At 47.0% G+C, this 16922-nt stretch overlaps 1 protein-coding gene across 13 annotated transcripts in view; it reads left to right on the forward strand.

The window, feature by feature from the left end:
* Window positions 1-16922, forward strand: part of MYLK (myosin light chain kinase) — a 247068-nt gene that overhangs the window by 227912 nt on the left and 2234 nt on the right. For 10 of the 13 annotated variants that reach the window (XM_072964016.1, XM_072964017.1, XM_072964021.1 and 7 more), the window contains 4 exons: window positions 4668-4820; window positions 7295-7418; window positions 13167-13296; window positions 14755-14886. In XM_072964016.1, coding sequence (XP_072820117.1) covers window positions 4668-4820; window positions 7295-7418; window positions 13167-13296; window positions 14755-14886 — 539 coding nt within the window. Of the gene's footprint in view, window positions 1-4667; window positions 4821-7294; window positions 7419-12749; window positions 13297-14754; window positions 14887-16922 lie in introns of those variants that run through there. The other 3 variants (XM_072964015.1, XM_072964025.1, XM_031680442.2) reach the window with 2 other exon arrangements.

The following is a 16922-nucleotide window of genomic DNA, read 5'->3' on the forward strand; positions in this document are numbered from 1 at the left end:
GGATGGGGCGCTCCGGGCCACACTTCAGTGCAGTTGTGAAGATGTTCTAAGCCCCACCTCCTTTTCTATCTCCCTGCCCCCATTTCCTGAGGACTTGGTGTCCCCTTACTGCCTGTGGGGACACCAGAACCCTTCTTTGTGCCCTTCCCTCAGCCCTGCTCCAGAATTCCTTCTCTCTCCCCCTTCTCCCAAGCCTCCTCCCCTATACTTTCTCCTCCCTACCATCCCCCTGCTGGACTCAGCAGCAGACTTCCCATTTCAGCTCATTTGTGAGCCTGCACCATGGTCCAGAGAGCCAGGGCCATCCCCATCTGGAGTCTCCTTCTGGGGACAGCATCTCCATGAGGTGGGGAGAGGTCCCAGTGCCCAAGCATCAGGGCCCTAGTCTGCTCGGGTTTGGAGTCTACACAGCTTTTCAGAGGGGTCTAGTAGCTCCACCCAGGGCTGCCCCTGCCCTCTCAGCTGCTGAGCCTAGACATGCTCTCTGATTCCAGCTCCTGCGACCTCCAGGCACCCTACACCCACACCAGGCCCAGGCACCACCTGCAGGGACTTGGGCTGTGGTTAACATGACTGAACCCTGAATCTGTTTCCCAGGTCACTGCCCAAACAATGCCCAGCTCTTCCTCTGGGACCTGCCCAGCCCTCTCAATCTTCCCACCACACCAGGGAATGAATATCTCAAGGCTAAAATGGGGTAAATGACTAACCCCTTCCTAAGCCTTCAGTAGTTCTGCTGGCAGATGTGTGGTCCCCTTTGCTGGCCGTTCATGCCATGGGGTCATCTGCTGCTTGAAAAACACTATAGAGAAAGTGTAGTCCAAAAGGCACTTCTGCCTTCTCTCTCCTGATGTTCTGTCCTGCAAGGAGAACAGGCCCCTGTATCTGATTCCCTGGTGAAGTTAGGCTGCAGTAAAAGACTAAGAGTTAAGAAATTTGAACACCTTGCAGCCATTCCCTTTGTGACTCATCAGCACAAAGACTAACATCTGACCATTAAAAATTAACATGAAGTCTGTATACACTTGTGAAAGACAATGCCAAGTGAAGAAAAAGAGCATCCAAGAACTTGCCCACACTGATCACAATTTTGTGAAAAACAGACACAAAATTGGTTATTTGAGGGAGGAAAAAACTTTCCTCTGCTTTCCTAGGTTCAGTACTTGGGGACCTGCAAATCAAACTGACAAGATAGGTTAATGAAAACAGATTTCATTATGGACATGTGCATAAGAATTCACAAAGAAACGTGACTCAAGGCACATTTAGAATTTGGGTCTTACTATTTTAACAAATAGAGATAAATTGTACAGAAATAACTAGAGAAAGGAAAAGGGGTTTGGAGCCTCTGGAGGGGGCAAACTGTGATAAGATGCCTGGGAAATGTAGGCTAAATAGAGACTGTTTAGCCTGGTTTGATATGCAGGTGAGCTTTTTTCTCCTTCCTGGTAAGAGAATGGACAAATGGAAAAAATGGAACTTTATGTCACCTTAACAAAGAGAAATTTCTGTCCTTTGGGAGGGCAGAGTTAACTGCCTTCAGTTCAAGACAATCCTTATGCCCAAGTTCATATTTTGGGATGGTATACGCTGATCCCCTTCAGTTAAAAACTAGGTAAGACTAGGAAAAGAGGTGAATAGTCACGTTTTTAATGCTAAGGTTAGTATGTTTGTTGATTGAGTTGAACAACCCAACTGATGCAGGAAAAACGATGTGGGGCGTGAGGAGGGCCATGTCCCAGGCTTCGGTTGAGCCCCTGGAACGTGCCCCGCCAAGAGTGTGTCCTTGGCTTCACGCAGGAATGAATTCAAGAGTGAGCCACAGTTGAGTAAAGGTAGATTTATTTAGAGATACATCAAAAGGTGAGAGAAAGGCCACGAGGTGTGGGGTTTGGGGGCTCAGATTAGAGTAAAAGTAGGTACGCACTCCATAGACAGAGGAGGGGCCGTCTCTGAAGAGGGAGAGAGAGGGAGCTGCGGCCTTGGGACTGTCATGGTGCCCGTGGGCATGTTATTCACCATGTTAATATATTACAACATGCATATAATGAAGCTAACAGTCTGCTAAAAGTCAGATCTGCCTCCATCTTGAGCCTTAAGCCCTGCTGGGGGTTGAATCGTTCACCATTCTGGTGTTAATTGCTGTGTTATTCCTTTAATGGCTGTGCCCTGTCCCCTCCCTGTCTCACAACCATACGGGATGGTTAGGCAAATTCTAACAATAAAGTCCAAAAAAGAAAGTTTTTAAAAAAATTCTGCAAAATCCTACTACCAAGAAACTAAAGTTTGAACAGTGTCTTCATTATTGTGCTCTGCGTATTTTGCAACTTTTGTTTCAGAGATGTACTCTTTATCAGGGGGAAGGCTAGGGGCGCTCAGGCAGGAGAGGAGGCTCGGGGTATTTGAGATGAATGGGCCGCCAGGAAGGAGGACTGCCAGAGGCCAGAGGCGAGGAGGCTCTCCCCAGCCTACGGAACATCACGGAGATTAAGCCCTATCTTTGCAGGATTACAGTTCCTAATTAGGAAAGGAGGTTTACAGAAGGAGACCTTTCAGCATTCCACAGCAGGGTTGTTTGCTTTTCCTGAAATCTTTCAGAATGCTGCAGGATGTTCCCCCTGGGCTTCAAGTGGAAAATGCAAAGACAGAAGGAAGCCCGTAGCTGACCAGCAAGAGTCAGTCTGCTTCTTGATGGGACTAGGAAAGAGACGGGAAAGCTGGAGCCCCCAGGAATTCTAGCCCAGCACCCTTGGTGTATGAGGGGACACCAAGGCCCAGAGAGGGGAAAGGAGTAGCATTTAACAGCACAGTCTCAGGACTGGTAAGGTCCCACCCTCCTCTCATCGTGCTGTGACTGACTGAGAATGATTATCTCTACGCCTCCTCAAAACATAAATCGGCATCTTGCTTTGACGCACTTCAATGTCATCTACAAAATCCTATGACTCAAAAGCACAAATACGTTGATTATGGTGAGGTAATTCACACTGAAAAAGCTTTTTTTTTAATGAAGATTTTCACAAGGGCATCCCTCCCATGGCAAGGTTTCCTTGCAATACTTCAGTGGATTTTGTTTTCCAGAGCTTAGTTTCCAGGGACAGGGTGGATGTCATAAGCTGAGGCCTCTTGAATGTCAAAACAGCTCCTGAAGGGTCTGCATTACTGTTTATGATGATGGATTTGGGGAAAGGGATGTGAGTGATGTGAAACCTTAACTTGGAAGGTCAATGGCATGAGGGCCCTAGATCCATCTCGTGGGGCTCAGGTGGGGACAGGGCCCAGTGCAACATTAAAAGGTGGGGTGACTTGTGCAAACATTATTAAGAATTTCAAGATGATGGCAGCAGAGCATTAAACCACGAGTAGGGTCCTTCTAACACCCATGAGGCGTGCCCTAGGTCAGGGTGAGTGGTGGACCGGATGGCTGGTGTGAAGATGAGGTGCCCTGAGGTGAGAGGTGAGGCTAGTAAACCAGAAGTCAATTTTATTCAGCTTTGAGATGCTTCACCTTCCAAATTTTATTTGGCTTAAGCTTTGGTAAACGAGTCATTCTCGAGATCACAGACGGGTGAGGCAGTGAGGGTGAGCTGTGTACAGAACTGTAGAATAGCTCTGGTCAGGGCCCGAGCTCCTGACTGCAACCAGGCCTCCTGCTGGTGCTGGGTGCTGTGATTTACTTCATCTTCTCCTTCATCTTCGCAGGCATGATCGTACAAAGTAGCAGTTAAGAAACAGACTCACTGGCTGCAAATCCTTGGGCAAGTGATTTAACCCCACTTAATGTCTTAATTTCCTTATCTATTAAACGGAGTAATGAGTTACCTGCGTCATAGCGTGGTGTTAACACTGAATGAGTTAATCTCCTTCGGCTCTCTGCCCCATGCGTGGCCCAGTGTAAATGTCTGATGAATGTCTGCTGTCATGATGATGAGGTCGTAGGAGGAGAACAGGGAGAGGTGGGAGTGGTGAAGAGGAGGAAGCTGACACAGAGAGGTCAGGGGAATTGTCCAAGGTCACCCAGCAGATGAACAGACCATGGTCCCTCTTAGGGAAGCTCTCTGGTTTGGCTTAAATGCCTCAGGCACATTGAACTCGTGTTGCTGAACACCAGACTCACACCACGGACTCCAGATCTGCTCACGTGCATGTCCTTGCTGAGCATGCCTGGGGCTGCTGAGGGTGCGAGGGTGAGAGATGGGAGGCAGTGGGATGGAGGGCGCAGGGATGAGTGCTGTGCCACGTGACTGCTCCGCAGTGGAGGCAGGAGCACCAGCAGGAAGGGATTCCCCCCACCCCGCCCCACCCCAGGGACCTTGGAGAAGGTTCTGCGGGGTGAAGTTCCAGCCTGGGCATCCGGGAATAACAGAAGACAGGGAGGAGGGCCCTGCTCTGCTGTGTGGAAGTGGGAAACTAAAGAAAATGCATTCTGCCTCAGCTTCACAGGCAGGTGGTGTCAACAGGCAGGCGAAACCCAAAAATACAGTGAGCCACCAAGAGGCTGGGCCACCAAAGCCTGCGGCCATGCCCTCTTCTCTTGCAGGTGGGAGGAGTGGCAGGCGCAAGGGCTTTGGGGGTGCCCCCCCGTCTGACCTCAGTGAGTACTCCCCTGAGGGGGGCACCCTCCCCACTGCCTGCCCCTCTCACTGCTCTCCTGTCTCATCTCCCAGGGTCAGTGGACTCTCCCCCTTCATGGGTGACAACGATAACGAGACCTTAGCCAACGTCACCTCGGCCACCTGGGACTTCGACGACGAGGCCTTCGATGAGATCTCTGATGATGCCAAGGATTTTATCAGCAATTTGCTGAAGAAAGATATGAAGTAATGAGTTGAGATTTCAGTCTCTTCAGCTGCCCTCTTGCCTAGACCAGGGTCCAGAGGCTGGATTTCCTTTCCCTTTCATGGGCCCCTCCTCACCTGAGGAGGGGAGGCTGGGCATTGCGAGTGTGAGGGCCAGGGAAGGGGTCTTCCTCGGCCCCTGCTCTGGGTGCCACACTCTCTGGTCTTTAGATTCACAGAAACCTCACTTGAAAAGCAACACTTACTTGACTGAGTGTTAAGGGAGAGGGGCAGCTTGTGTGAACAACAGCCCATTTTATTTTCCACATACAGCTGTGGCCTGTAGTAGCCCTGCTGAAACCTTAGCCCCCCTTCTGGGGTTGCAGGGAACATACCCTATTTGTGGGTCCTGAACATACTCCTAGACTATTCTGGCTGGATGTTTGTTTCATATTTATATTGTGTAAGAACTGTCTGCCTGAGTATGGCCAGGTAACTTCCACCAGTGGCCAGAGTTAGGTTGTGATCCCAGGCCACTGGGCCCAGCCACCTCCCAGCTCTGTCACTGTCCCCCTACCCACAACGGTACAGATTATGAGGTTCCCCGCCTCCACCTTCCGGGGCTGCCTGGAGCTGTGTGACTGTGTAAAACAGCTGTGCACAGTGAGAGGCCGAAGGCTGTGAGGAAAGGTCAGGCACACCTGGTGAATATTTCAGTGAGAGCAGGACGCAGGTTGGAGCTGCAGAGGAGAGGCTGGAGGGGTTCCTATGTGTGGCTGGACAGAATTCCCTGGTGAGAGGAAGCAGCTGGATGAAAGCAGGAAGCTGGGAGGGGCTGTGCGTGTGCAGGGAGGGCTAGCCTGCCCCAGGGGAAGGCAGCAGCCTGGGTGTCAGGTGGGGACAGATGAGGCCGGGCCTGGCTCCAGGGACCCAAAGGAGTTGTATTTGGAGATAGGGAGCAGCTCTAAGCCTTTCCCCAGAAGGTGCTGTTGAAATGGGTGGTGTGCCAGAGGCTGTGAAGGGGAGGGGCAGCCCGACCCCACGGACAGGCAGGAGGCTCCACATACACCAGGTGACTGTGGCCTAGGTTCTCCCCTGCCTGCCTGGCCCACAGGTCCCCCTGAAGCTGTCAGTCATCTTGCCCCACTCTGGGAGAAATCCTCTCTGGGTCAGGAGAGTACACTTGCTAAAGAAGTGAGGTTGGAGGGTCTCTTAAGTGGTTCTGTCTGGTTTTTCTGGTTACACACCCACTTCTCAGTCCTTTTTAGCTGGCCCAGGGCCAAGCTCCTCCAGGGACTGCATTCCACACTCCCTGAGAGCAAGGTCTTTTTAGCATTTTGCTTTTAACATTTAGTCTTAATATCAGAAGTAGGTGTGACCCATGGAGAATCTGAATGTTGTGGGGATGTCTAGATTCCCTTCTGGTGTAAGGGATCCCCACTCCCAAGTTGCCTCACAGAGATGCAAACCTCCTTCCTGATAGCTCTGGTCCAAGGATAGCTTTTGTCAACCAGTATTCATTCACTGAAGATTTAGTAAGTGAAGTATTGAGTATATACCCTATTTTCTCATCTGACCTTGAATTTATTCAGTAATGAGCTGTGTTGGCCCCTCTGCACTCATAAAATAAATTCACCAAAGAACTGATTTTAAATAGATCAAGACACTAGATTCCCATAAACTCTTAAACTCAGCATTTCTTCAACCAGAAATCTCTATCAGCACTTTTAAAAATGTTTTGCTATTATAAAATTAATACATGGAAATTATAGAAATTTTGAATATAAGAAAATTAAAATAATACATATTCCCTTAGCTAAAGATCACTGCATTTTGCTATATTTAACAAGTTTACTTCTACTCATTCTTCCACATATGTGAGCACTTTGCACTGTGGGCTTTATTAGTCCTCTCACAATTAAGGTGATGGCCCTGAAATATTTCTAGATTCTCAGAGCTTTCAGAAGATTAAATGCGTTTCAGTGCAGTTCTAAGGTTGTCATATTTGAAAGGTTGTATGTAGGACATACTTCTTGAGTTTTAACAGGAAAAACCTGATACTCAACCACACCATAAGACTTGAGAGTTAAATGATTCTCAAAGATTTGGGCCTAATGGTTCACTCTCCTCTTGGCCAGACATGGAGGCAGAAGGGTTGGGCCTCCCCAGTCTGCAGCCCCCGTGTGACCACTGACTGACCTCATCCTGGAATATGGCACCAGCCATTCCCAGACATGTCTGCTCCCCAACATTTACCCTCCCTAGACCCCAAGGGCTTACTGATGTTAGGCCTTCTGAATGCTGGCCTATTGTGTGTCTAGTCAGTGTAACCCAGACCAAGACATGAAAAAGGCCAGGAGCACAGTGATCCTCATCATGGTGGATGGACTGGGAGCAAGAGAGCCCTGGGCTCTGCCCTGTGTAACTAGGGATAGGTGGCCTCCCATTTCTGATCTGACTAGCAGTTTCTGAGGTCCCCTTCTGCTCAGAAATCCTCTGATCTCTGCCTCCATCAGAAACCGCTTGGACTGCACCCAGTGCCTTCAGCATCCATGGCTAATGAAAGACACCAAGAACATGGAGGCCAAGAAGCTCTCCAAAGACCGGATGAAGAAGTACATGGCAAGAAGGAAATGGCAGGTAACGAGGAGTCACTTTGGACTGGGATGTTGCCCCTCATAATTGCTTTATTCAACCCACTCTCATTCCCAACTTGCCCTCCCCTCACTCCAAAAATGTTTAAGTTTGTTTCTGAAATAGTCTGGGACCCAGACTGACATTTCATGTCTTCATGGCTAAGGATAAACAATGTCACCTTTAGGACTGTTTAGCAGGCCTGGAGAATTCGATCTCTTTATATACCTTGTGATGGTCTTAAATTTTTTTACAGTGAAGGAGGTGGGCACATGATCTACAAAGAGAGACATGGCCCCTGCGCCCTAAGGAGGTTGTATGTTACTAGCTACATGTCCTTAGGCAAGTCACATAATCTTGCTGTGCCTTCATTTTCTCACCTGTGCAGTGGGGATAATAGTGGTACCAACCTCACAGCATTGTTGTGAGAAATATGTGAGATAATCTTAATCTGGCCTTTAGCACATTGCCTGGCACCTAATAAGTGTTCAAAAATGAGATCAGTAGCCAGTGCATCAGAGAACTGATGAAGCTGGCCATGCATCAGAGAACACTCAAACCACTTTCTATGTATTGTCTTTTAATCCTGGGAGGCAGGTACTGTCATTATCCCCAGTTCTCAAACAAATGAGGCAGAGAAACATTAAGAAACATTAAGAAAGTCACCAAGGATCACATAGCTAGTAAGTGGGAAAGCTGGGACTCAAACCCAGAGCCTGGCTACAAAGTACACAGTCCTAATGACACACAGTTTAATGACACAAATTGCCTCTGACTGTTAGCAGATGGAGAAAATTATCATCCAAAACCATAGGGAATTTATCATCTATTTTATTTTTATTATCACAACGAGTATTATAAAATTCCTGGGCTACTGAAGGGCACGTGGTTTCTATACTCAAGGAATGTATAGTGTAACAGGGACCTGAAGCAAATAGACATAAAAGGACATAACACACACCAAGAATTATAAACTATCAGTATAGCTTTCCATACCCATATATGTGAGTGCGGACAGAGAATGAGCCAGTCACAGCAGAGTTGGATGTGGTTGTGAGGAAATGCTGCCAAGGGCAGGAGTTTGAAATCAGCTGTGGAACATGGCTGGAACACAGAGCAGAGGGGATTATGGCACAGATGGAAGGAAAGGCTCAGGGTGGGAACCTGGCCTCACCTGAGTCATGCTGGCCTGGCAGGAGCAGTGTTTTAGTTGAGCATTCGGGGGACCTGGGCATTGAGACCTTGTCTTTGTGACAGAGAGAAAGGAAATCACCATTTTAGGGGACACTGGGACACTGATAATTTGCCACACAAATCACACAGTCACACACTGTGGTGACTAAACCACAGTTCCTTCGAAAAGTCCAAGTTCACCCAAAGGTTGAAAGGAGCAGAGGCAAGCGAGGGGCTTCAGGTATGTGGGTCTCTCAGCCTGGCTCCCCCGCAGTGGGGGTCAGTTCTTGGTAACTGCCCCCCTGCCCTCCCCCGACATGAAGGAGGGGTGGATCTCTTGGCCTCCCTCATGAGTACCTGGTGAGCTGGAACACCTGTGCTGCTTGCTTTACCCTCTGGTGCCATTAGGATCCAGTGAAATCAGAGTAGCAATTATTTTCTAAAAACAAAACAACAAGGGGGCCACAAAATCAAAGGCTGGCTTTATTAATGATCCTGTGGTCAGCATATCTCAAGAAACAGCGATAATTCTGGAGCAGATAGGGTGGCTGCGGTGGGGGTGGGGCAGCCCTCAGAGCAGGCAGTCTCACTGGTTTTGGCTTGGATGAGGCTGTGGGTTAAGGGGCAGCCTTTATCACTTCTGGCTTCTGTGAGAATCCACACATCTGCTGGTGAACCAGAGCCAGGAAGAGCCTAAACCCAGGGGATAGGCGCAGAGAAAAGATAAGGAAATGAGAGAGGAAATAAATAGAATTTTTCAGTCAGATGGGTCAAGGAACTGTAATTTGTGCTGATATTTTAATCACTTAGGTTTTTCTGGTGTTCACAGTGTCATTAGCCAGAAAACCCTTTTGCTGGGAATGAGAGGAGAAAGAAAAGGGTAGAATTCAGAGAAGGAACCCTAATTTCCTATTTTAATATAGGCAGCAACATTTGGAAATGGGTTTTCCACAGAAACAGCAGTTAGGTTTCACAAAATTACATAGAAAAGTAGTCTACAAAATCCCATTCAACACATCATATCCCTGAAGCATAATTTCACTGGTAATGGTTCAGCTGCATCTGACCATCTTGTGCTACATTTCTTCCTTAGGAAAATGTTTTCCACATTTTATACTCTGGGACCTTAGTTATCAGGACCTTTGCACCCCTGGAATAGGGGGTTCCCTCTCAGAACAGCCGAGGTTCCGTGTGATGGGGCAGAGTGGAGGGGAATAGAATGGGGTGCACTGCGGCAGAGAGAGGGGGCCAGAACTCTCTGCAGCTGCGAGAGAGAAGGTTCCGTTATCATTCTGGTGTGGTTTTCACAAAAGAGGAAGTAACATGAGAACACATCCCTACAAGCAAGGCAATGTATAGATGACTAATCACATTATTGGTCTTAGAATGAAGTTACTCTGATAGAGGGCAGGTCTTTTATTTATATCAAAAGAATCTTTAAAATGCATGGTGGTGAGCAGTAGCACTGAGGGTGGGTAAGTTGAGCAGGACAACAGGGCTTCTGCAGGCAAAACCAGAAGCAAAGGAGTAGGAATTGGAGACCTGTGGGCAGCCGACTTTGTTTTCCAAGAGCCACAAAGGCCTCACTAGTATGGACCAAAGGGCCCTAGGGAAGAAAGCTTTTGACTCAGCATAGCACAGAGTACTCTTGGCCATCACGTTTGGATAATATGCATTCTCAGGGCAGATTGCAGTCTTGGGGCTGTTGGTGTGTGCGGAGGGCCTATGACGGCTGGCTGGCTCTAGGGCGATCACCTTGCCCAAGTTTGCCAGGCACTGTCTCAGCTTCATCCCTGAAAGACCCTCATCCTTGGAAATCCCTCAGTCCCTGGCAAACCAGGCTGCTTAGTCATGCTTGCTGGTTCTCCCAGGGGAGGGAGTCTGTGCTGCATTAGGGAAGCCATTACAAACCCTGCCTGCCTGGAATACAGGAACCCAGCCTTGGCAATTGCCCTCAAACAAGAAAAAGACTTCCTCAAAACAAGGATAGATCTTACCAAGAATTGAAGCTTTCTTTTTTGATGTTTTAAAAATTTCCAAAAATCTTGGTCAGTAAAGCAGCAACCAATTTTTAGCTCAAAGGCATGAAACTGGAAGGCTAGAACATACAGATACATTTCTTTCCCACTGCTGACAAATAACTTCCCTACCAATATTTTTTTCATAAATCAATTTCCAAAGAATGACTTCTGATGTAGGTTATTTTAAGATTTTCCTTATCAAGCACATTTCTCCCTGTTTTAGAAATAATGTGCTCTATCACTCCATCTGATGGAAAATCTCCCCCTACGTGTAGTCTATTTGTATGTTACTGTGTATCTGCTACCTCCTCTGAAATACTGTAACTCTTTTATTTGCCTTGTTCTGGAGCTTCACATTAGTCATTTTATTAACAGAAGAAGAAAGACTTCATCATTCCACCCCATACAGTCCTGCTCGTTGCAGTCCAGGTGTTGGGGATTAGGGAGCCCATAGCCTCAAGGGGAGCATTCCCAGCAACAGGTTCTCGAGTCTGAAACAAGTTCACGAGTCTAAATCACAGTCTTTCTGTAGAGACTGGAGCTGCAGGGAGATTTGAATCTTCTGGTCTAACCATGAGGCCCAGAGAAGGGAACTGACTGGCACAAGGTCACAGAGTAATCAATTAGTGGTTAGAGAACTAACCTGTTTCTTGTTAGGAGTGAACCCTCTGAGCTTAGAGACAACCTGCCCAGGGCAAACCCATCTGTGTTGGATGAAGGGAATGGAGAGCTGAGAAGGGCGGAGTCTGAGAGTTTGGCTGGTTAGGAAGCAGTCTGGTTTTATGTGGACTCAGCTGGGAGGGCTGAGGTGGCTGGCGCCACCTCCTACCTGTTCCTGAAGTCAGGGTATGCTCCCCTGGGAAGAGCTGGGTCTCTCCACACTCCAGCTAGCAGGACAAACAAATCAATGATGTCACCAGTAACAGCCTCACCCAGAAGAGCACGGGAAACTGCCGAACGGTGTCTGTCTGCATTCTCTGCATGGCCACAGTGCCTCTGCCCACAGTTAAGTCGGTCAGTCATCGTCTCACACCTTCTCCCCCGCCCCCATCCCCCCGGGGCTCCCTGGCTTCTTTGCAGAGTGACCCAGCTTCACCGTGGTTTTTACAGAGGGCCGGAAGCATAACACACAGTGATGTATGTGAGAGGGTGGATGGCTAGAGGGCAGGGCAAGATGGAACGTCCGTTCAGAGTGCATGAAGATAGTCTGCAGCCAGGATGAGATGTGACAAAATGGGGGCAACTGTGGTCACAGCAGTAGGTCTCTGCTTAAACCACACTTACACACAGTTTTCTGTATGATTCCTTAGCACCCTGAATTCCTTACTTTTGAAATAATCTTTTTACTGAAGCATATTGGCTTTCCAGATACTCCAAAATTGTGAGGCTTCCATGAAATACTTAAGTGCATGAAGTTAATTCAGCAGGATAATGCTTTGTCGGCACAGTTTGAGGGCCAGCGGGGAGTGCCAGCCGTTTGCCTGTGTACAGGCTGTCTCCTTCCTCTCTCAAAACCCAGTCTGTCGTGACATCTGCTTTCTGGACGCACAGCATCTGGATGCCTGAAAAGATGCTTCAGGTGCAGGGGTGGAAAGCGCTGCTTATGCCTTAGTTTCTTATCTTAGTCACTCCATTGGCCTTAGAAAAGGGGTGAGAAACTTTACCTAAAGGTGAGAAACACAGTTGAGTGTTATTGGGGGACTCCTTGACCTAAGTCTTATGCTTGGTAGAGTTTTCAAATGCAAAGAAAATGTTCATCTTAAGTCCTGGCATCTGTTTCAGCAGAAATTCTGTCCTCTCCCAAGGCGCTGCCACTCAGAAGAGCAAAGTGCTGTGCTTTTCCTTTCTTCAGGTTCTTCTTTTTAATGCTGGGGTGTGCATCTGGGAAGAACACCTCTCTGGAGCTTCACTGGGTAATCACAGACTTGTGCTGGGCCTAGCCAGAGTGTTTCTCGAAATCTTTAAAGTATCTGAATCTTAAACAGAACTAAATGAGACCTTGCAGATCATCTTGTCCAACCCTCTCCTTACACAGAGAAGGATACTGAAGCCCAGAGAGGTTAAGCAACTTGCTCATGGTCAATAGAATGCCTTTTTTTTTTTTTTTTGCAACAGGACCTGTGGGATCCGTAGTAACTCTTCTCTTGACCAATTAAAATCATATCACTAGCATTGTTTTACGAGAAGCAGCCCCACTGGGCCCCGTCAGCAATAAGTCTTTGGAGCTGTCTCAGCCTGCAGTTGCTTTATATAAACTATCCCTTTTATGGGAGTTGAAGCACAGTATGAAAAGGGTTTTTGTCTCATGTTGACCTTGTTTAGTCACATTAAGGCACACATTGGTTCCAGGCCCCATTCCATTCTCTGAACATCTTCCGACACGCTGATAGTGCTGAGCAGAGCAAGGCTGGGCTCACTCCTCTGGCGGAACCTCGGCGCTGGGGAAGCCCTCGTTCCAGGGACAGCTGCCTCTCCTGGGCTGGGCTCTTCTCCCTGAGCCCCGCTGCCCACTTGGAACCAGGGACACTGCGTGAGTCCAACGCCAGTGTCTATTTTTCAGAAAACAGGCAATGCTGTGAGAGCCATTGGAAGACTGTCCTCTATGGCAATGATCTCAGGGCTCAGTGGCAGGAAATCCTCAACAGGATCACCAACCAGCCCGCTCAATGCAGAAAAACTAGACTCTGAAGGTAAGGAGCTACAGGAAGATTTTCTCCAGCCAGTTGGTGAGAAAGGAAGTTAGGGATGGAGGGGCATTTAGAGGCTTTTTTGGGGGAGTGGGGGTGGAGGTAGAGGGGAATTGTTTTTGGTTTTTTATAACACAATTTACAAGGAAAAATTCAGAAGTACTTTTACATTGCTCTGACAATAATTGATAAGTTTAGTAATTACTCTTTGCTTCACCTTAGGTTTAACAACTTTTGAAAGTTATTATTTGTCTAATACAAACAGGTGATCTCTGCTTAGCTTTTCTCTATACTTTACATAAGAATTAGCAGAGGCTTTATTAAAAGCTTTCTTTTTTTCTCACTGCAAAAGCAATGCTTATGTAATGATAGGCAAACATAAAGTAAAAAACACATATTGTAGTGTACTTTTAAGAAAATCCTTCCTGTTTTTTTGACCATGTCTCTGTGGTTTTCTTTTAAACAAAAGTTACCTCGTACAGTCCATGTTTGTTTGGTATTTTTCATATGCCAAAACATGTCGTTTGAACTGGGTAGACAGATTGACAGGGCCCTTCCTAGAGACCAAAAGGGTTAGTAACTTGCCCACCGTCTTTGAGATACTGCCCCATCCATCTCCGCAGCGAAGGCCTCGGCTTCTTCCTGCTTCAGGTGCATGCAGGGTCTGGCCCTTACCATCTTGAGGTGCCGCCTTGGCCGGAGACACCCCTCCACCTCCTGCTGCCTTGTGCTTTTGGTATCCAAAGATGAGAAGCTGAGTCTAGATCCCTTTGTGCACAAGACAGGGTAACTGGCAACATGGCCTGCTGAGCTGTTCTGATGCAGCTGGGGACAGAGTCTGCTGCACATGGGCCTGATCCCTCCCGATCTACCCTTGCCACTCCCCAGATGACCCAGCAATAGCCTAAAGAAGGAGAGGATCAGGAGCCCCTCCAAATTATGGCTTTTCCCTGGACCAATCCCAAACCGTGGTCCACGTCACACAATGTGAATGCAGTAGATGTGTGTAGAATACAGCCACTGGCAAGTCGAAGATGCCGCTAGGACCTGGCTCTTCCCTTCTGGGAGCAGATGAAGGGCCTGCTGCTGCTGGAGGACAAAGGGGTAGAGATCAGGATGGCTGGTGTGGTTCCGTCCTTCTTAGATACCCTCAACTGAATCCTGAAGCAGTATGAAATGCAGCCAAAAATCCTTTTTAAAGATTATTTCCTTTTTCAATGTGTCAGCATAAGGGAAGGGGGAGTCCAAACATTTCCCCAGTTTGGTCGCAGTTCTCTCTTCTGCCAAAGTCATTTGGCAGCAGGCCAGCCTGTCCCGAGCAGAAAGGTGTGCTTATGATTCAGTCCTCTCAGCTGCATTATCTGCCGAATTATAGCAACTGAAAAAAAGTCAGCTCTTTTAAACCAGGGAAGAGGAGAGAAGGAATGAAGAAATGACCCCATCCTCTTTCCTGTCTTCTAGAAGATGTCGCCCAAGCTTTCCTTGAGGCTGTTGCTGAGGAAAAGCCCCATGTAAAACCCTACTTTTCTAAGACAATTCGTGACTTAGAAGTTGTGGAGGGAAGCGCTGCTAGGTTTGACTGCAAGATTGAAGGTAAGTTTGTAGCTGCTCTTCCCTTATTACCAAAGGGGCACGGCTGGCTGGGAGGCCCCTACTGTGGGCCCTCGGTGAGACAGCAGTTCTGGAACAGCCAGGCTGGGAGGGAAAGCGGGTCAGGAGGAGCTGGCCCACTGCAGGATTACTGCCATTCAGGGACTTTCTGAGGGCACATCTGATATCTACCGACTTACATCAGCCGGTAGACCCAAGTTCAAAGTGGTTTATCATGGACCTGTTTGGTTATGGAACATGCTTAACGAAATGAGTTTTTTGAGTTTCTGGGAAGCATGTGAACCACCCACAAGAGGCTCTCAAAGGAAGGCTGGCACTAAGAGCATATGATGCAGAGCTCTGCATCTGCGGCTGTGTGACCACAGGCGGTGATCTAACTCTCCTGAGCCTCAGGTGCTCACCTGTAAGACGGTGTCTGATGCTCTGAGTGGCTCTGGGGACTCTGTGAGATGACATATCAGGAAAGGATAAACATTTCAAGTCTTTTAAAGACGTCATAGAATCAAGGGAAAAGTTGTGAGACTGATAAGTGCAAAGAGCGCCTGCAGTGTGACTTCAACGGGGGGAAGTTGGGATCCAGGCGCCTGTGCTGTCTTCCCCATGCCTCCCTGCCTGCCAGAAATAACATGGCCATAGAGTCATGAGTCATTGGAGCTCAAGGGACCCAAAGGGATCTCAGTATAGCACCTGAGAAACTCGCGGTGTTGGTGACACATAGCATTTCAGTTTCCACAGACTGCAATGTTCTAGAAAGATAAGAGGCAGGACAAGATAGGCCTCTTTGCTTCCAGTCTGTGACTGTCATGTGTCAACTAGAGTGGAGGGCTGGGACCCACTTCCCCAAGGCAGCACAGCACAGGACAGCAGTCAGAAGAGACCACGCCTCCCACTTTGTCAGTTTTTCCAGCAGTATGACTAGATAGTGCCTTTTGGGTAAAGCAACCCAAGAGTAGGAATGAAAAAACAATTTTCTCTTACATCACTATATTATCAACATGCCTTGTAAATGCCTCACCTACCATAATCTTTCTCTTTTTTCATTCAATTTTTTATAAAGTGAATGTGCTACCTTTGCTAGTGTGGAAGTGCTCAGATTGCGGGTGTGCTGAGAGCTCTGGGGCCACGCTTATAGCTCTCACCATCACTGTCCTTTGGGTCTTATGAAGTTCTTTACTTTTTCCTTATTGATTTTTTAGAAAATATTATATCATAATAATTATCATCTTTTTGCTTATTTTTCTCTTTGAGATTATTTTCTTGGTATTTGCATTACTTCAACTGGAATGCTGAGGAGAAATTTAAGCATATGGATGCTGTTTTGATAAAAACAAAATTCTACTTGAAAAGAATGTTAGAATTTTAAGTTCTTATGTGTACTTTTTATTCTGGTTGGGGCTACAATTTTGTCCTGTAGAACTACTACAAAATTTAAAAACAGGTCAGTTAGAATTATGATATGGTTTTAAAGGTATAAAATACCTATTTTTAATGCTGAAGTTTGCAGCATTAAACATGACTAATGCATAATATAAGGCTAATCAAGGTGGTCAATTTCCAGTTATCTACAGGCAGATTGTCTGCCTTTGGATCAGACTAAGACAAATATTGTTTTCTTTTTCTTAGAAGTATTATCCGTTCCTCTAATTTATGTTTTATAGATCTGTTATCACCTTTGAGTTATAATTTATATACCATAAAATTCACCCATGTTAAGTGTACAATTCAATTACATTTTTAAGAAATTTACAAAATTGTGCAATCATTACCACAATCCAATTTTAAAACTTTCCCATCATGCCCAAAAGATCCCCTGTGCCCATTTTTTCTGATTCTTGTTTTTTATTTAAATTTATTTATGTTCAATTTTTATACAAAATTTTAAAAATTTGTTTTAATCCAAGAAGATATTTAGCTCTAGTTATGTGGCTGGAGTTGGGGCAGTGTTCCAGATAGTAATCTGTATCTGTATAAGAGTGAGAGGTGGTACAAGCCCTACGTGGGTGGTTCAGTACCTTATG

The sequence above is a fragment of the Vicugna pacos genome, chromosome 1 (genome assembly GCF_048564905.1).
Source record: "Vicugna pacos chromosome 1, VicPac4, whole genome shotgun sequence".
NCBI lineage: Eukaryota > Metazoa > Chordata > Mammalia > Artiodactyla > Camelidae > Vicugna > Vicugna pacos.